This window comes from Aquarana catesbeiana, linkage group LG07 (genome assembly GCF_042186555.1).
Source record: "Aquarana catesbeiana isolate 2022-GZ linkage group LG07, ASM4218655v1, whole genome shotgun sequence".
Classification (NCBI taxonomy): Eukaryota; Metazoa; Chordata; class Amphibia; order Anura; family Ranidae; genus Aquarana; species Aquarana catesbeiana.
The window spans coordinates 35,386,371-35,407,320 of NC_133330.1; the positions used below are offsets into that span (position 1 = coordinate 35,386,371).

General features: G+C 44.3%; 1 protein-coding gene across 1 annotated transcript; it reads left to right on the forward strand.

Moving 5' to 3' along the window:
• The first annotated feature begins 1,789 nt into the window (after window positions 1-1,789).
• LOC141102919 (uncharacterized) lies at window positions 1,790-20,436 on the forward strand. The gene is made up of 6 exons (XM_073591957.1): window positions 1,790-1,911; window positions 7,705-8,889; window positions 10,678-10,850; window positions 12,766-13,133; window positions 14,633-14,889; window positions 19,910-20,436. Exons 1-6 carry the CDS (start codon window positions 1,854-1,856, stop codon window positions 20,056-20,058), a joined length of 2,190 nt encoding a protein of 729 aa, XP_073448058.1. The 5' UTR covers window positions 1,790-1,853; the 3' UTR covers window positions 20,059-20,436.
• The last annotated feature ends 514 nt before the right edge of the window (window positions 20,437-20,950 follow it).

A 20,950-nucleotide genomic window follows, 5' to 3' on the forward strand; every position in this document is an offset into this window, starting at 1 on the left:
AGATTCTCCCACCTGGGCTGTGGATCTCTGCAGCTCCTCCAGAGTTACCATGGGCCTCTTTGCTGCTTCTCTGATAAATGCTCCCCTTGCCTGGCCTGTCAGTTTAGGTGGACGAACATGTTTGCAGAGGTCCCATACTCTTTCCATTTTCGGATGATGGATTGAACAGTGCTCCGTCAGATGTTCAAAGCTTGGAATATTATTTTAAAACCTAACCCTGCTTTAAACTTCTCCACAACTTTATCCCTGACCTGTCTGGTGTGTTCCTTGGCCTTCATGATGCGGCTTGTTCATTAAGGTTCTCTAACAAACCTCTGAGGGCTTCACAGAACAGCTGTATTTATACTGAGATTAAATTACACACAGGTAGACTCTATTTACTAATTAGGTGACTTCTGAAGGCAGTTGGTTCCACCAGATTTTAGTTAGGGGTATCAGAGTAAAGGGTTCTGAATAAAAAATGCACGCCACACTTTTCACATATTTGTTTGTAAAAATTTCGGAAAACCATTTATCATTTTCCTTCCAATTCACAATTATGTGCCACTTTGTGTTGGTCTATCACATAAAATCCCAATAAAATACATTTTTGGTTGTAACACGACAAAATGTGGAAAATTTCAAGGAGTATAAATACATTTTCAAGGCACTGTATACAGTAATACCTTGGATTACCTTGGTTTGCCTTGGATTGTGAGCATAATTACTTAATTATAATTATTAACTGGTAAATTGTAGGCCGGCCCCTTGGAAACAGACGGGAATGCCTCTTCTCCGCTCTAACAAGACTTACGTTTGAGAACTCTCTGGGTTTGTTTTTAGCTAACTGTCAGCCCATTCCCATATGCCAGGGTGCAAGGTGTAATCCTGGATTCTGAACTCTCCTTTTGGCCCTACATCCAATGGCCTTCTAAATCTTGTAGCCTCTACCCCCGCAACCTCTCCAAAATATTCCCTTCTTAACCAATGACACCACAAAGCTTCAAATTTACTCTCTGGCTATCTCTCGCCTCAAATACTGCAACTCCCTCCTCAATGGATTACCTTTACATAGACTGCAACCACTGTGATTGTGTGTATATCTGACAAGACGATTGTTGGCTGTCAGATGGAAATGGTCCAGTGGCTGGGCAGCTGCCTGATCACTTCCAAACCCCATGGTAAAGGATGCCCCCCAAAGCATCGCCACCATGTATCCCAGGCTCCGCTTGCCTATCTGCGTGCCCAGGACCGGCATGGCAGGTGCCGCCAGGTAGAGGGGTGGGAACCAAGTGGACATGTGTCCTCTCTCCTTCTCCTTGCTGACCTGTAAGTGACGTATGACACCACTTCTGGGTCCCCCTTTCACTTTCCCTGGCCATACTGGCCAGGGAAGAATTTAATGCAGTGTAATCTCCACTACATTAGGTTAATTTGAGGACAGGTGAGGCATCGGGAGCCTTTTAGAACCTTGGTGTGCCTTTATGGGGAACCTGTCACCAAAAATTCATACATAGAGGACTTTTTGTCCCCTATGTGCTGAAAAAAAACGTAATAACAAAAAATTTATAAAAATAATATTTATAAAAAAATAGCACCCAAACATATAAAATCCCCCTCAAAAAAGCCCTGCACAAATGTAAGTGCATAAGGTAACACATAAACGTCAGCTGGCATGTAGAAAACCGTAAATCAACTTTGGCAATGTTGCTTTCCTAAATTTTTTAATGAGAAGGATTGCACAAAACCTTGGAGAATATAATACTCTGCTGTTCCACGGAAAGCCCTACTTCCATAGAAAAGTTTAATTGATCTGGCACTATAATATAAGCAGACTGTGAAGACTTCAGCAGCATTACAGACCAACAGACAAGATGAGCATCCACTTCAGGCTTGCACTGCTTTTGTGCTATGGATGGAGTTTGTCCACAAGTGAGTATTACAATTACATTTATAATTAGTGTTATTAATGTTTAGAAGTTTGGCGTCAATCAGATATGAGTTCTACAGATCTATTCTCTTACTAATAGAACAGAATGCACTGCATAGTCAAAACTTACATTTTTAAACTTTGGATGGAGTTGGAAAGTCTCAAAACCTCTGTCGGGTTTTTGTTGCAATGCAATGTGTCCCCATGTAACAGATTTCCCTTCACTCCCCTTCACTTAACAGTAAAGCCACTTGTGCCCATCATATACAGCCACTTGTGCCCCATCAAATGCCGCCACTTGTGCCCCATCACCTCCACTTATGCCCATCACTTGTGCACGTCAAATACAGCCACTTGTGCCCATCAAATGCAGCCACTTTTGCCCATCAAATGCAGCTACTTGTGCCCCATCAAATGCCGCCACTTGTGCCCCATCAAATGCTGCCACTTGTGCCCCATCACCGCCACTTATGCCCATCACTTGTGCCCATCAAATGCAGCCACTTGTGCCCATTATATGCAGCCACTTGTGCCCCATCAAATGCAGCCACTTGTGCCCCATCAAATGCAGCCACTTGTGCTCATCATCTACAGCCACTTGTGCCCATCATATGAAGCCACTTGTGCCCATCATATGAAGCCACTTGTGCCCATCATATGAAGCCACTTTTGCCCATCAAATGCAGCTACTTGTGCCCCATCAAATGCCGCCACTTGTGCCCCATCAAATGCCGCCTTTTGTGCCCCATCACCGCCACTTATGCCCATCACTTGTGCCCATCAAATGCAGCCACTTGTGCCCATTATATGCCGCCACTTGTGCCCCATCAAATGCAGCCACTTGTGCTCGTCATATGCAGCCACTTGTGCCCCATCAAATGCAGCCACTTGTGCTCATCATCTACAGCCACTTGTGCCCATCATATGAAGCCACTTGTGCCCATCATATGAAGCCACTTGTGCCCATCATATGAAGCCACTTGTACCCATCATATGCAGCGACTTGTGCCCCATCAAATGCCGCCACTTGTGGCCCATTAAATGCTGCCATTTGTGCCCATCATATGCAGCCACTTGTGACCATATTATGCAGCCACTTGTGCCCATCAAATGTAACCACGTGTGCTCATCATATGAAGCCACTTGTGCCCGTCATATACAGCCACTTGTGCCCATTATATGCAGCCACTTGTGCCCCATCAAATGCAGTCACTTGTGCCCATCATATGCAGCCACTTGTGCCCATCAATTGCAGCCACTTGTGCCCCATCAAATGCCACCACTTGTGCCCCATCAGATGCAGTCACTTGTGCCCATCATATGCAGCCACGTGTACCTGTCAAAAATGCAGCCACTTTTGCCCGTCAAATGCAGCCACTTGAGCCCATCATATGCAGCCACTTCTGCCCATCATATGCAGCCACTTGTGCCCGTCAAATGTAGTCACATGTGCCCATCAAAAATGCAGCCACATGTGCCCGTCATATGCAGCCACTTGTGCCTGTCAACAAGGGAATCCAAACTAGCAGGCATAGGAACGGGGCTTGCAAACAGGGAGCTTGAGCTATCACACACGCTATCACAAGCATGAGACTTGGCTTGCTTAAATCAGGTTTGGTCTCACCCAAATACTGTCCACATCAATCATTTTGCAGGTGGACAGACAGGCAGGCAGAATGCATCATAACCAAAACTATGATGCTGGAATGAGACCAGCAGCTGAAATGAACAGGAGCTTTACTTTAAAAGAGGTAGACAGATGGAAAAAGAACACAGTGGGTTGACAGTTAAAGCGGAGTTCCACTCATTTTAGTGTTTATTAAAATTCAGTAGCTACAAAAAGTGGAGCTGCTGACTTTTAATAAACACACACTCACCTGTCCTATGGTCCAAGGATGCGGCCTCTCCCCGGCCCTGGCATCACAAGTTTGGGCACCTGGCTGTGACAGCCTGCGATTTTACAGCAGGGTGCGCATTGCGCATGCGCGAGTCGCACTGTGCCTCCTCAATGGCCAGGCAATCTTCTGGGCCCTTTGACATGTCCCAGAGGTTTGCAGGGAGGGAGGGGGAGAGGAGAACTTCGAGTCGCCTGGGTACCTACCCCCCCCCCCCAAAAAAAAAAATGACATGCCAAATGTGGCATGTAAGGGGTTGAGGAGTCCTTAAAGCGGAACTTCTACTTTTGGATGGAACTCCATTTTAAGAGTAATTATAGTAGCTATTTTAAAAATAAATTCACATAAATATACAGTATACTTTACCCTAACATGTTACAGATAGGCTGAAATAAGGTCCCCTTTGGGCTGAGTAGGAAGTGATGTTGGTCAAATGTATTTCTCCTGAGAAATGTTCAATATCACTACTTTGCTGAAACAGAGATTCACACCTTTAGGCTGCTATGAGGAAACTGAATTTATTCTCTCTTGAGAAGAGGAGATTAAGGGGGATATGATCAACATGTATACATACATAAGAGGTCCATATAGTGAACTTGGTGTTGAGTTATTCACTTTAAGGTCATCACAGAGGACAAGGGGGCACTCTTTACATCTAGAGGAAAATAGATTTCATCTCAAATGTTTCTTCAGGGTAAGAGCTGTGAAAATGTGGAATAGACTCCCTCCAGAGGTGGTTCTGGCCAGCTCAGTAGATTGCTTTAAAGCGGAGTTCCACCCAAAAGTGGAACTTCCGCTCATCTGATTCCTCCCCCCCTCCGGTGCCACAATTGGCACCTTTCAGGGGGGAAGGGGGTGCAGATACCTGTCTATTACAGGTATTTGCACCCACTTCCTGGAATAGAAAGTGGGAGTCACGCCCCCTCCCGCACCCCCCCCCCGCTGTCTCCTGGGAAACACACAGGTCCCAGGAGATAGCGGGGACTACTTAGGACGTGCAGCACGACTCACACATGCGCAGTAGGGAACTGGGAAGTAAAGCTGCAATGCTTCACTTCCTGATTCCCTCACAGAGAATGGCGGTGGCAGCAGCCGAGAGACAAGCGATTGATCGGTTTCGGCTGCCGACATCGCTGGACTCTAGGACAGGTAAGTGTCCATTTATTAAAAGTCAGCAGCTGCAGTATTTGAAGCTGTTGGCTTTTAATATTTTTTTTTTAGGTGGACTCCCTCTTTAAGAAAGGCCTGGATTCTTTCCTAAATGTACATGATATAACTGGGTACTAACATTTATAGGTAAAGTTGAACCAGGGAATTGCCTCTCGGGGGGATCAGGAAGGAATTTTTTTCCCTACTGTAGCAAACAGGGATGAGCCGAACACCCCCTTGTTCGGTTCACACCAGAACATGCGAACAGGCATAAAAGTTCGTTCGAACACGCGAACACCGTTAAAGTCTATGGGACTCGAACATGAATAATCAAAAGTGCTAATTTTAGAGGCTTATATGCAAGTTATTGTCATAAAAAGTGTTTGGGGGCCTGGGTCCTGCCCCTGGGGACATGGATCAATGCAAAAAAAAAGTTTTAAAAACGGACGTTTTTTCGGGAGCAGTGATTTTAATAATGCAATAGTGAAACAATAAAAGTGTAATATTCCTTTAAATTTCGTACCTGGGGGTGTCTATAGTATATATATGCAAAATAATTCTGCGCTGCTCACAAGAGAGACAAAAAAAGCAGCTAACACAACCAACAAAGTGTATATGGAAAGAAACAACAAAAAGTGTAGCGCTAAACCATATCATAAATGACAATAGATTGGTAGGTATATGGTGAAGGGGATCATCTATGCAAAGACCTATTCAAAGTAAGAAGTCCCGATATAGATGTTATAACTAAAGGGTAACAATAGTTAGTCCTTATGTAGACATATAATCAGCAAGTAATTCCAGTGTCCCAAAAAAGGCAGATCAGCTCACTACCACCGAGAGAAGAAAAGGCTTACCAGATGTGATGGACCCGACAGGGCATACGCCGAATTGGGTCAGATAAGGCTTGGGTGGTAAGTGGCTGTGGGTGTCTGTGATCTCACGGATTGCTGGATTCCTCCAACTGGCACCCGGGTCCTGGAGGGTGTGGGGAGTCCCGAAAGTGTAGATGATTCTATGAATCCTAGGAGGGATGAGGTGTTCTGTGGATAGATCCCTCAGACCAGCATTCTATGGATTAGATGATGATGTTAATGTGGAGAAAAGAAAGGAAGGGCCACATAGTGTAAATCCGAATACAAAATTTTAATTAAAACTGAAAGGATATACACTCACGTATAAATCCAAAGTATAAAACAGCGCTGTAACAAAGTGGCGACAATGGGGTCCTACCCTACCCCTTTGGGTAGGACCCCATTGTCGCCACTTTGTTACAGCGCTGTTTTATACTTTGGATTTATACGTGAGTGTATATCCTTTCAGTTTTAATTAAAATTTTGTATTCGGATTTACACTATGTGGCCCTTCCTTTCTTTTCTCCACATTAACATCATCATCTAATCCATCGAATGCTGGTCTGAGGGATCTATCCACGGAACACCTCATCCCTCCTAGGATTCATAGAATCATCTACACTTTCGGGACTCCCCACACCCTCCAGGACCCGGGTGCCAGTTGGAGGAATCCAGCAATCCGTGAAATCACAGACACCCACAGCCACTTACCACCCAAGCCTTATCTGACCCAATTCGGCGTATGCCCTGTCGGGTCCATCACATCTGGTAAGCCTTTTCTTCTCTCGGTGGTAGTGAGCTGATCTGCCTTTTTTGGGACACTGGAATTACTTGCTTATTATATGTCTACATAAGGACTAACTATTGTTACCCTTTAGTTATAACATCTATATCGGGACTTCTTACTTTGAATAGGTCTTTGCATAGATGATCCCCTTCACCGTATACCTACCAATCTATTGTCATTTATGATATGGTTTAGGGTGTCTATAGTATGCCTGTAAAGGGGCGCATGTTTCCCGTGTTTAGAACAGTCTGACAGCAAAATGACATTTCAAAGGAAAAAAAGTCATTTAAAAGTACTGGCGGCTATATGAATTGTCGGTCCGACAATGCACATAAAAGTTCCCCCAGATACAAAATTTAAAGGAATATTACACTTTTATTGTTTCACTTTAAGCATTATTAAAATCACTGCTCCCGAAAAAACGGCCGTTTTTAAAACTTTTTTTTTTGCATTGATCCATGTCCTCCGGGGGCAGGACCCTGGTCCCCAAACACTTTTTATGACAATAACATGCATATAAGCCTTTAAAATTAGCACTTTCGATTTCTCCCATAGACTTTTAAAGGGTGTTCCGCGGCTTTCGAATTTGCCGCAAACACCCCAAATTGTTCGCTGTTCGGCGAACTTGCGAACAGCTGATGTTCGAGTCGAACATGAGTTCGACTCGAACTCAAAGCTCATCCCTAGTAGTAAATTGGATCATGCTTTTCTGGGGTTTTTTCGGCTTTCTCTGGATCAACTGTGGGTGAAGGATTGTGTATATGGGATTGTATGATTTATTTATTTTTTATTGGTTGAACCAGGTGGACTTGTGTCTTATTTCAACCTGACTAAATATGTAACTATGAAAAGTCCTTGAACAAAAATCTTCTTTTTGTTTAGTGGGATATGTTTTTTTGAGGAGTGTAGGGGGCCTACTTGGGTAGTTTAGTATAGCTTATTTAGTTTTCTTTAAATTTATGTTTTTTTTTTCTTTTTTAATTTTTTTTTTAGTTGATCTTATCTGTGTACTGTTGGTTTAAACTTTTTATTTTACTTATTTTTCATAAAATAATGAGAGATCATTTTCTGGAATCTATCTATTATGGAACTGTCTTATATATTTTACAGATGGAGCTCAGAAAACCTTCATTGTGGTATTTATGGAAAATTATTTCCCACAATCTGCTGCAACATTTCAGCTCCATCTTGTTGCACACAGTGAAGCAGCCAAAATCAATGTCACTATCAAAAACCCAAAATTCCATCAAACAGTATATGTCGGAAGTAATAACTCCACCATGCTGTCGTTTAACAACCAATACATGACCACTGGTAATGGATTGGCAACTGGTAAAGTTGTGACAGTTAAATCAGATGTGGACATATATGTATTTGGGTTCAACTTTGTTAGCAATACTGCTGATGCCAGTTTCATTCTCCCTGTAGAAGACCTGGGCACAGAATATTTCATATTCACCCCTGGATCAGGAGATAAAAAGCAGTTTGCTGTAGCCACAGGTGTGAACAGAATAGAATGGGTAAATGTTACAGTCTCGGGATCTCTCACATACAACGGGAAGTCCTACAGTACTGGAGACACTTTTTCCTTTTCCCTTGCACCCCATGAAGTCATCCAGTTTCAAAGTTCCACCAATTTAACTGGCACCAGAATCATGACCTCAGCACCAGTGGCTGTTTTCACTGGCCATGCCTGTTATTCTGCTCCAGGTACAGCATGTGATTTCCTGTTTCAGCAGCTATATCCTGTGAGTGACTGGGGGAAATCCTTTATTGTGGTTCCACTTGCTAATCACACCAAAGATATCATCAATATAATGGCAGCTTATGCAGATACTACTGTGAAAGTAGATCAGAAAGAGCACACTCTTCAGCCAGGTTCTCACATCCAGCTTACACTAGACAAAAGCATTTTTCTAAATTCATCAAAACCTGTTTGGGTTTCATATCTCTCTCAAGACACAAATGACCCGTTTCTTACAACTGTTCTACCACTCCAAATAACAAGTCAGCACTACAAATTTGTAACAGACTCTTACTTTGGCAATTATATCATGATTGTGTCTCAGGCATCTTCACCCGCAGAGTTTTTCCTGGACCAAAAGCCTTTGAGTGAATACAGCTTCTTCACCAAAGAGATGAATGGATTCAGAATTTGGGAAGTCTCTTTAGGCAAAGTTCATGGAGTACATGAAATATTTCACAAAAGCTTGCCATTCAGCGTATATGTTTATGGATTTGAAACTATAATTTCCTATGGATATACAACAAGTGGGCTGCAACTCAAGAATCCAGGTAATAAATTGCATATTCTTTACTGGTATACCTGTAGCACTATCCACGAGGGGCTGCTGGTAACTGGCTCTCCTACTCCTGCACAGCTAGGCACACCGCATTCTCCGCTTGCATCCAAACACAAGAACTCAGTCCCTTTTTGTTTTTTTATGTTTTATTAGGCGTAATGACTTACCCCTAAGGAGTGAAGGGATTTAAGGGATGCCCAACTTGAATCAAGAACAACAGGGGACAACTTCCTTCATCTGTACAAAAAATGTCCCATATCTTTTTTCTCTCCTGTATACACACACAGTCCTTAGTGGATTTAGAAGGAAAAGTCCATTACAGACTAGGAGGAGCTCCCAGCCCCTCTTGGAAATAGCATAAAACTTTGGGCAAACTGCATGCAGGGGTGTATCCTCTCCTTGTGTACAATTGATCCCTGCTGCACTGCTTGTAGGCACTAACAGCCCTCCTGGCTGCTCTGAAAAACTCCCAGGGCAAAGTAATAAAAGGCTTAAGCACAATGCTGTCCTTTTACAAAACTTGCCACATGTGGCAGTCTCTCGCCATGAATGTCCCTGGGTGTGCTGATGTACTCACACTGTCCTCCTTGCTCCCACTGCTCCATGTCAAATCGCTATGCTGAATGGGTCCCTCTGAGCCAGCCCGAGCCCAGCCTGGAGCTGGGGTCTCCCCTATACCTAAGGGACCCCTCCTAGGCCACCGACAGTCTCCTCGACACTCCATCTTCCACTAACTCCTGTGCCAGCAAGACTCATCCATATTTAAGGGCTGGCTCAGCCCCATGCCAGGCCCACTGCCTGGGGATTGGCTAAGCTCCCCTAAGTATGCAGATCAACCCTTCTGGCCTCCGCCCTCCAGCTTCTAGAAATTTCTCCAAACCTCCAGAACTAGGGGGAGGCACCAGAGACCTGCCTGTATGAGTCATCCATTGACCTGCAATGAACCCTGACCCAGATTTAAGACTCATTTTACCATAAACCAATAAATTTGCCTGCACTATTCTAGCAGCAAACTAGAGGGTGCTACATAAGAAAAAAGAACACCAATCTGAACAATAATTTCTGTTTAAATATACTGTGTAGTTTAGTTTTTTCTGCAAATGTTTATTGCGCCTAAGTTGTACCCTGAAAATCTACCTTTTTTCTTTAATTCCTCATTAAAAAGAGCACTTCCTGTGCCTAGGCACTCCTGTACATATTGATATACCTTCAGTGTGAGGTGTGAGATCATCTAAATCACTCTTGCCTCTGACTGCTAGTCTGACTTGCCTCTGACTGCTAGTCTCACCAGATTTGCTGCAAAATTTAGTGTTGTTATTACTGTGTTGCTTGCTGTTCTCCTTCCTGGAGACAAAGCTGTACCTGAGGAGCTGCAATACAAGGAATTCCCTGCTTCTGCTGTATTCATTCCATGGATCTGTGTTTTGTCTACCTCTCCTACCACTCCCTCAATATTTCCCCATTAGCCATCAGATCACGAACCATCAAGGGGGCAGCTCTGAAATGAGTAAGAAAAGCCCTGTCTCTACCACGATGGCCACTTCCACACAGACACAGTGCAGAACAATGCATAATTAATTCATAGGGAAAATATTACCTGCAGGGAGAACACAAGTAATACTGGTGAGTAGTCTTTTGGTGGTACATGTCCAAAAATGATCTTGACAGTGAAAAATGATGTTACATTGGATGGCAAAAGAAGTCTGAGTTATAAAATAGGCAAATATATTTCAGCTCTTGATGCAAAGATAATGCTGTTATTTTATACTCTTATACGCAGTTTTCAACTGTTTCCCACATGGAGCTGAATTCCATCTGCCTCTCATCTTAATGTCGAAGGCCAAATTAAAAATGACTGATGTCCACCTTGAGGACCCCACATGCCAAGGAACTCAGAAAGGAAGTTTTGTGGTAATTAATGTACCTTTCAATAGATGTGGATCCAAAGTTCTGGTAAGTTATATGGAGTTTTATGTGCTGCACCACTTGTTTTTTTGCGTCAAATGATAACTTGTTCGAAACAATAAGTTTTGGTATTGTCTTATCCTTTGATTACTCTCTAGTTGCTTTCTAGTCATCACAGAACTGACAAAGAGCACTCGGTTTTATAAGAAGACTTTACACTTCTCATTGAATCCTGTGGGTTGATCCCTGTGTAAATGACTGCTACAGAGCTGGGGGCAGAAGTGGCAGGAAATTAGCCTACTGACTGACATTAATAGAGAGCCATACAAACAAACAAAATTTGGGGGGGGATGAGACAACTATAGTCATAAAAATATGTCTTATGTTGTGACTTATTGTAACTATAACCCCTAGAATAAAATTGGCCTCCGTTACCTATTCAGAGGCTGCCCACCCTTAGTTCATTCCCAGAATCTCACCAACAAATTCAGGCTCGGTCTAGGGGTGTCTTTTGAAGATTTACTACAGTTATTAAACAAAAGCAAAATAAATAACCAAGGCACCAGATAATTAATAAACAATAACAATATTCCTGTTACTAGCTGAAGTGCAGTGCAGTGTGTGCTGTGCAGGGAGGTTCTGAGGGAGCTGTCAGGAGAAGTGTACTGTCACTTGTAGCACAGAAGCTTCTGTGTTATCAGGGGACTGTAAAGAGCACTGACAGTGAATCTGGCCAGCTTGGGCCTATAATAAGGCAGGGACCTGGTGCTGCAGCTCCAATAGCCCCGTGTTAGTCCGGCCCTGAGCCTAGCTTAACAGTCTCAGAAAAGCAGCTCCATTGCACCCTCTTGCCCCAGTGTCTCTTGGAAATTATAGTGCAAAGGGTCCATAAGTTCCACAATATCGCTTACCTCTTGGACTTCAAGTCCCATGATCCTTAGCATTTTACTTAGAAGTCCACAGGCTTTCCTAGTGTTCCCTCAGATTAGGCGACCCGCCAGAATGTGTAATGGAAGTGACGTTTCATCATCGCTATCTTGTAAACCCACTGGAGTTTTGCATTTTTACACTTTTTTTAACAGTAAACTGAGTTTATATAGTGAAATACAGTACTTAGTACTACGTCTGACTGTTTAGTTGTTGAATTTTAAAAGCAGCAGCAAGCCTTCTAATCTCACAGGTTTACTAATTGGACAGAAGTTTGCTGCTTTTAAAATTCCACACCTAAACATTCAGAGTTCTAAGTTCTGTATTTCACTATATAAAAAAAAAAAAAAGTGTAAAATGCTAAACTCCGGTGGGTGTAACAAGAGGTCCGCTTGCCCCCTTCTCAGTGTATCTTTACTGTGGAGGAGTGCGGGGTCTAGCAAGATGGCGGCGACGAAACGTCACTTCTGATACACATTCTTACAGGTCGCCTAATCTGATGAAACACTGGCTATAGCTTTTCCCCTGCTGACTGGAAGGAATAGTGCAACACAACATCCAGCATAGCGGGGAAAGTGAAAGCAGCTGCAGCTGCAACTCCTGCTGATGTCTTGACTTGTTCTCCATATTCTTGTAGCCAAGCCCCTGGCTACACCTAGACCTGTTAGATCATTTAGGGCACAGCTACCTTTAAGACTTGATGCGAGATTTGGTGATGTCATTACTGTGCTGCTCATCGTTCTCCTTGCTGGAGAAAAAGCTGTACCTGAGGAACAGAAGTGCAAGAATCTCTCTGCCCCCCACCCCCCAATCTATAACCTCTGTTGCCTCCACCTCTCCTGCTGCTTGATTATTTTTCCACCAGTCATCAGATCATCATTTCTGAAGTGGGGAGCCCTGATATAAAAAGCAAAGGCTGATTACAGCAACTTTTGCCTAACTTATGTTGGGAACCCCCCTACACCCATGCTTCATATATATTTTGCACAGGTGCCACTTGGTAGTTGGTTATTATTTTAGTTCTTTGCACACACAGAATGAAAACGGGAAGACGGTTTATACAAATACTGTCTATGGAACAGTTCCAAGAACTGGAGTACATCGTATTAATTTCCCGCTGAAGTGTGAAATGGAAAGCAACAAGACACTTGGGTGGAATCTTTGCCCTCAAGTAAAAGATATGGTTTCCATGGGTGACTATAACGTCTCCCTGAAGTTCTATAAGAATGAAGCTTTCACTGACCCTATTACGATATTTCCTTGTAAAGTTGACCTTCATAGCAGGATGTATGTGGAGTTCCAAGTGGAGTCTGAGGGTGAAGATATTCAGATATTTGTACAGGATTGCCAAGCTGCTCCATCATTGGAGGAAACAGAGGAGAATTACAATGTGATCCGAGAAGGGTAAGTGTGCTCTCATACTTTATCTACATTTTTTTTTCATGATAATATAGTTAGTTTATACCTTTAGAAAAATGTGAAAACGTGACCATTAATTTAAAGCAGAACTCCAGGTATGGATTTTTTTGCTAAGTTACATGTAACTATGCATTATGTCCTACCTGTGGGGCCACTGTGGAAGAGGAGAATCACTGTAGTAGTGGCCAATACTATAGTGATCACCATTGTCTTCTGGGTCCTATGTCAAGAGCCTGCCCTTCTGCATAGTAACCACAGGGGGTCACTCTCTCAGCATAAGCGCCATTCATAGAACGTCTTGCATTTTTTTCATTGAATGCAAAGTATTCCTTGACTGGACGATGTGGAGATCATGAGGTCACCACCCCACCTCTCTATCTCGTCCATTCAGAAAAAGCAAAAATGCATTGTGTTCTGTAAATGTTGCTCGTGCAAAGTGAGCACCCCCTGTGGTTACTAGACAGCACGACTCACTGGGGTTTATTTACTAAAACCAGAGAGTGCAAATTTGGTGCAAGTCTGAACAGAAACCATTCAGCTTCCAGGTTTTATTGCTAAAGCTTATTTGAACAATCTGAAGATAGAAGCTGATTGGCTACCATGCACAGCTGCGCCAGATTCTGTGTGCACCAATAAATCTATCCCACATAGTTTTGTAGTAGTTAAAGCAGCATATTCCTTGTTAGCACACAAGTACTGCAGCACAACTGACTCGCTCTTTGTGCTGCTTCTCCCTCCCCTAATCTGTGCTCTGCGCTACAGAGACTGAAAAAGGAGGATATCAGGTTAAACTCAGTGTTTAAGAAAACACATTTAAGGACGTATTAATAAACACAGAGCTTCAGTAATGTGTGTATTTTATATCTGCCTAGAGTACAACTTTAATATGCTGCAAAGATGGAAAGTATAAAACCTGCTTTCTTATTTTTACATGTTCTGGGCTATGTTTTAATTCAACTAGAATTCAGCTTTAAAGTGATTAGTCTCTTTAAAAAAAAAAAAATGTTATACACACCTGCTCTGTGTAATGTTTTTGCACAGAGCAGTCCGATCCTGCTGTTCTCGGGTCCCTCGACGGCACTCCTGCCCCCCCTCCTGTTGAGTGCGCCCACAGCAAGCAGCTCTGCGTATTAATTCATGGAGCTGCAGCTCGGCCCTGTCCCATCTCTCTCCTTCTTGGCTCACTGACTTTGATTGACAGCCAATGGCGCCCACTGTTGTGTCTCAGCCAATGAGGAAGAGTCCCTGGACAGACGAGGCTATCGTGCAACATCGCTGGATTGAGATGGGGCTCAGGTAAGTATTAGGGGGTGCTGGGGAGGCTGCTGCACACAGTAGGTTTTTTATCTTAATGCATAAAAAAACCTTCTGCCTTTAGACCCACTTTAATCATTTCACCTTTAACAGTGATACTATTTATCAAATGATATCAAATGTTTTGCAGAAAGTAGACTCATCTACCATTTTCTCCAATAACTTCCTAGATGTCCTGAGGATACTACCTTGCAGGAACATCCAGTCTCTGACCAGAGGTTCCAGCGATTCAGTTTTCATGTATTTAAATTTTACAACCTGAAGGAAGTGTACCTGTCCTGTAACACCATCATCTGTCACAATGGAACTTCCCCAAACCGATGTACTGAAGGCTGCCTCCGAGGAAGACGCAGACGTGATGTTCACGGTTCTACAGAGCACCTGAAATCAGCTAGACTATCCCAAGGACCCATTATTTTTACATCCGGTAAGATTTTTTTGTCTTTCTTATTTTATCATTTATCTGAGATTTTCTACCTTTAGGGCATGTTCACACTATCTCCATTGAGATGTGTTGATCTGCACCACAACACTGCATTGAGATTGGATGCAGTGCATTGCATAAAAATGCATGCATGCTGCATTTTTACAGTGCAACTCACAACACTATGTAGCGGTACCCCCGTAGGGGCCTGTAGAATGTAGTAGTTCCACCTGTCACCCTGCCCAGCCTGTCATTCACTTTCAACCACTCTCCTGGCAATGAAAAGTCCATCAGCTTTGGTTTTTATTTGTATTTTATTGAGGGATTAGAACTTTGATGGGGTGAAAAGAATTATGGGATGCCCAGAATCAATAGCAGAAATCAACATGGTGATCAATTGGGACCTCTTTTTACATCTTCTAGAGCTCCAGCCTCCTCCAGAAAAACGCTTATTTGCAGACTATTTCTCTTTCTCTCCTGTACAATACTTGGTTCTTGGCACAGCTAGCACATGGTAGGCCCAACTCTAACACAGTCAGACCTTAGAAACTGCTATTTGCTGACAGGGACCGCGGGCCTCTTTGGTGTAGCAACCAATGGTGAAAGGAAAGTCTTTAGTGCTAGCTGTATTAGGTTGGACTACTGATCCCAGTCAGTCCTGTGTAGGCTCTGACAACCCTCCTGGCTGTAGCTGCCCGACTTCTATGCCAGTAACATCACAGTCACAGTCAGACTGCCTCCCAGTCCGCTCCGGCATGCCTCTCCGAGCAATCCTGAATATGCCTGTCACTCACTGATACCCGATGGATCCCTCCTGAAGACTTGCCCGGCAGTGTTCCCCGTTATCCTCTCCTGCTCCTGTTCAGGACACCCCTTGGGTTGTGTGGGGTTCTTTCACAGCTCTGAGCCCCTGGCCCAAGGTCACCCCCCCCCCCAGACTGGGGGGCTTCCTGCAAGGCCCCAGCAGGAACACTCCATCTCCAGTTCTTCCACCCAAACAATTCCTTCCCAGCTGGGCTGACCCTGGATATTCCAAAGAAGCCTGCCCCCTGCCAATCCTAGTTGGGGATTGGTCAGGGCTCCCTGAAACACCTCAGGCAACTCCACCTCTCTTCCCCTCCTCTGCTTCTAGAATCTTCTAAAGGTCAGAAGAAGGTAACCAAGAAGTTAATGCTGCCTGTGAGTCACCAGCCTACTCTAGGCCACTCCCAGCCCCACAGATCAAAAAACAAACACAAAAGTCCTGCAAGCCGAATCTTTGCAGCACTATAGTAGCGGTATAATCACCACTCCTAAAGTGCCCCTTCCCATTGAAAACAACGGGGCAGCGCCGCAAACCCGCCAGCAAAGTACCGCTACAGCGGCGCTTTGGGCAGTTTTAACCCTTTTTCAGCCGCTAGCGGGGGTTAAAATTGGGGGGGGGGGGCAGTTCAGCTGGAAGCTTACAGTGGAGGGGGGTCTAGAAATCCTTACAGTTGGCTGGCACCCTTCTACACAACTGGCCTGTTGTATTCCTTATTGAATTAGATGAAAATGTGTGCTGTATTATCCACCTATGCATGAGCAGCAAGCAGTATGCAAGGGTTGCTCAGACTAGTGCAATGTGATTCAGGCTACTTTCACACTGGGGCGGGCGTGTGTCAGTGGTAAAGCAGCGCTATTTTTAGCACCGCTTCACCGCCGTTTTAGCAGCGCTATTCGGCCACTAGCGTGGCCGAATGCCAAACTGTTAGTTACTTAGTTAGTTAGTTACATTGGTATAGTTATTACTCTGTCTAGCAGACTCTGTCCAAATTCCAAATTTACCTTCTGTGTGTTTATTTATAGAGTTGGGCGAACAGTTCGAGCCGAGCAAAAGTTCGGCACGAACATCGCCTGTTCGCCCGTTCGGTGAACACCCAAATTTGCAGGGCGCTCAGCAGGATGTTCGGCCGCCAAGCGCCCCACAATGCACTGCAAGCTGCATGTTGCATAGCTGGTTTTTAAGGAGCGGGCTGGGAAGCCGGCTGCTGCATCCTTAACAATGGGTAATTCATCAGCTATCAACAGGCTTTCCCGCTGAAAGCGAGAGAGAAAAAAAACATTGCCAGCAATAGAAAAAAAGTGAAGAAAAAACAGCATGGAGGTCCCCCTCAATCCATACTTCAGGTCTAGTATGAATTTTAACATTACCCCCCGCTTGCTTCGCCACTGGCAGTTCTTAAATAGGTAAGGGGCGTGGCCACCTGGTGATGTCACCTGGTGACACCGCCCCTTGTGACATCACCGACCCAGCATGCATCGGTCAGTGACATTACAAAGGGGACAGTGTCACCAGGTGACAGCACCAGGGGGCCCCACCCATTACCTATTTAAGAGCGGTCAAATGGTGGAGCAGGCATTCGGCGGTTAGCCTTCGTCGTGGGTGGTGTGTTTATTTATTTATTTTTGGGGGGTTAGGTGGTGCGGTGGGAGTCGTGATTGACGATGGATCTACATCAGGGGACATTGTTTTTTGATTTTTTTTCATAAAGGAATTGTCAGAAAATGCCTCTTGTCTTTATTTTTGACACTTTTTTTGATAAATGAGTAGGGGTAAAATGTACCCCTACTCATTCACATAGGGAGGGGGCTGGGATCTGGGAGCTCCCTTGTTAGAGGGGGTTTTCAGATTCCGACAAGTCCCCTGCCTGCAGACCTCCACAACCACTGCCCAGGGTTGTCAGGAAGAGGCCCTTGTTCCCATCAACAAGGTGCTTTGGGGTGGGAGGGCATATTGAGGATATATGGCCTGGTATGGTTGGGGGGGGGGGGCGCTCGCTCGCCCTTTTTCTGACCTGCCGGGCTGCATGCTCAGATAAGGATCTGGTATGGATTATGGAGGCCCCACACCATTTTTGTTTTTTAAATTTTGTCATGGGGTTCCCCTTAAAATCCATATCAGACCCAAAGCGCCTGGTATGGATTGGGGGGTAAGGGGGGGCCCATGCCGTTTCTTTACATTTTTGTATTTTCAGGAATAGTACTGTATTGCCGGCAATTTAAATATAATTTTATTTATTTATAAATGTCAGTTTTGCTGCAAGAAGTTCTATACATGGTACAGATTTGCCACTTTACAGTGAGACTTAGAGCCCTTGCACACTGGGGCGGGGGGCGGCGTCGGCGGTAAAACGCCGCTATTATTAGCAGCGTTTTACCGCCGGTATGCGGCCGCTAGCGGGGCGGTTTTACCCCCCGCTAGCGGCCGAGAAGGGGTTAAATACCACCGCAAAGCGCCTCTGCAGAGGCGCATTGCCGGCGGTATAGCCGCGCCGTCCCATTGATTTCAATGGGCAGGAGCGGTAAAGGAGCGGTATACACACCGCTCCTTCACCGCTCCGAAGATGCTGCTGGCAGGACTTTTTTTACCGTCCTGCCAGCGCATCGCTCCAGTGTGCAAGCCCTCGGGGCTTTCACACTGGAATGCAAGGAGCGGCACTTTCGGGGAGGTTTGCAGGCGCTATTATTAGCGCAATAGCGCCTGCAAACCGCCCCAGTGTGCAAGGGCTCTAAGGCACTATATTTAAAGGAATATTTTATTTTTATTGTTGCACCTAAAGCATCATTAAAATCACTGCCCCTGTAAAAACAATCTTTTTAAAAATTTTACTTTGATACATGTCCCCCAGGGCAGTAGCCGGGCCCCCATACCCTTTTTATGGCCAATAACTTGCCCATAAGCCTTTAAAATGGGCATTTTTGATTTTTCAAGTTCGGGTCCCATAGTATTTAATAGGGTTTGCTGTTAGGGTCCGAACGTTTGCGATGCTTGAGAGTTCTGGCGTGAACCAAACCGGAGGGGTGTTCGGCCCAACTCTGTTTATTTATGTTCAAACCACCATTTATTATAACCTATATCAATAGATTAAATGCATCTAACACTAAACGTGTGTTTGTCTATTTTTTTGGTAGTGACCCACAGTCAGGTTAAAGGTATTCATACTTGTGTCTTTATATGTGCTTGCAGTGACTTTTATTCAACCAAGCATGTCAGAACGGTTGAGGTTGTTCTTGGAGTCGAGGCACAGAACAGAGAATCCAAAATTACCAAGCGGCTCCTTCAGGGGTAGTGCTACAGTTCTATCCAACAACACTGAAACAACACTGCATTTACACATAGAGAGCAACATAACAACTTATAGTACTTATTACTGTTAGCCGCATCCTGCATCCTAGGATTTAGTGTGCACGGGGGGTAGGTTCTGCAGGAACTCTTTCTTATCTGGATGAAACTGGCTCTTTAAAAGTTGTGTGTACCACATAGGACACAGTAGCTGTTGCTGACATACCCTGCAGCCTAGTTAGTGGGTCTTATTGGAGATTGGGCACCTGCATTGAGAAAATGTGTCTGCTGCAATGCCCTTTAATAACATTTTGAAGTCAAACAGTGCAAAGGAGAGAGCGGGGGATTAAAGGATATGTAAAGATTCATTTTTAAAAAAACAACCAAAAACCAAAATGTCATACTTACCTTCTCTGTTTAGTTGGTTTTGCAGCGGACCCGATCATCCTCTTCTGGGGTCCCTCAGCGGTGCCCCTGCCCCGTTGGAGAGCCGCTCTCCCTCAGGGCACTTGTGCGGGCGCGCTCGCCTGTCCTGCGCCTATTGACACAGACAGCAGGACTCGGCCACCGCCCCCGACTCCCGATTCGTTAGATTTGATTGACAGCAGCGGGAGCCAATGGCTCCCGCTGCTATCAATCTATCCAATCAGGACCGAGGCACCGGCTGGAGCTGGTGTGCTCATCCTGTCGCTGGAAAGACTGGGTTCAGATAAGTAAAAAGGGGGGCTCTTGGGGGGGGGGGCTGCAGGTTTTTCACCTTAATGCACCTTAATGCATTAAGGTGAAAAACTTTGAGGGTTTACAACCCCTTTAAAGAGCAGTACAGTTTTTCGCCAAGCCTGTTTTGTATTGCTTTAAAATTAGAAGGTATCATGTCCCCAAACTACCATGGTCATTGATACAAAGAAATATAAAATTACTTCTTATCTTCTTCCACAGGGGACCCTCTCTGGAAAAGCCATTCTGCTCATGAAGTCTTGACCTATGTGCTCATTGCTCTGGTTGGCATAATAGGAACATTGTCTTTGACAGGCCTGATGATTCTAAGGCATCACTACCAGAGAAAACTGAAAAACAATAGTACCTGAAGACAAAAAGAATAGATCGCCAAGCTTCAATTAAGCTGTCATACTCTCTCAAGAATTAACAATATTGTTCATATGGATGGAAGTCTAAAAAAAGTCCTGCTAATGCATCTGTTGAGGCCAAATACAAGCTTTTGTTCTGTTGGTACCTTGTAACTTTCTTAATCTCCAAAGTCCTCTCTCCCTAACATGTGTCCAATTGTTTTAGGAGGTGTACCTTGACTGGAACTTTTATTCACATATGGGGGCTGTCTAAAGGTTTACTTTTGGTTGCTGGTCTACAATATGATTAGGTCTGTACTAGGCGGGGCACTGCCGCAAAACTCAATAGAATCTTTACTCTGCAAGCAGTGTATGCCTTGCAATAGAAACAAGATCAGGTTATTAACTCATATATTTACTGCTGACCAAGAGGACTATAGTCAAGGCAAGGAAGACGTCCCTAATAACCTTCGGGAAATATATGAATAGAGTTACTCAAACAATGTCCTTGAAAAATGTACTTACCTGCAGAAGAACAAGTTGAACAAGTTTAACCAAACCTGGTCTCTATAGGTAGGGATTTTTTTACCTTCTACCTTCAACTTTGAAACCTTATTTATTTGGACGACCCTGGAGTCATCGTGTTGCTAGACTCTGCCTATGCACAGGGTCTACTCCCTTGCTCACACCAACAACTAGATTCTCATCCCCCTCTTTCAAATCCAACATAATGCCCTCTTTTTGACTTGTATCATATTAGTAGTTCTGCAACCTCACTACCTTTGTAACTTCCTATCGGTAGCCTATGATCTTTGGGTACTCCCACCGCTCATCCTATCCCTTTATATCCATTTACGCACCCTTCAAGCAACCTACATTATGTAAGCCAGGGGTGCTCAACTCTTTGAAGAGC

Bases quoted from the DNA above. Each gene is read 5' to 3' on its own strand.
- LOC141102919 (XM_073591957.1), top strand. From the start codon at position 1,854: ATGAGCATCCACTTCAGGCTTGCACTGCTTTTGTGCTATGGATGGAGT. The intron at 8,890-10,677 runs GTAATAAATTGC...TCTTATACGCAG, and splicing joins GCTGCAACTCAAGAATCCAG to TTTTCAACTGTTTCCCACAT. The intron at 13,134-14,632 runs GTAAGTGTGCTC...ATAACTTCCTAG, and splicing joins TACAATGTGATCCGAGAAGG to ATGTCCTGAGGATACTACCT.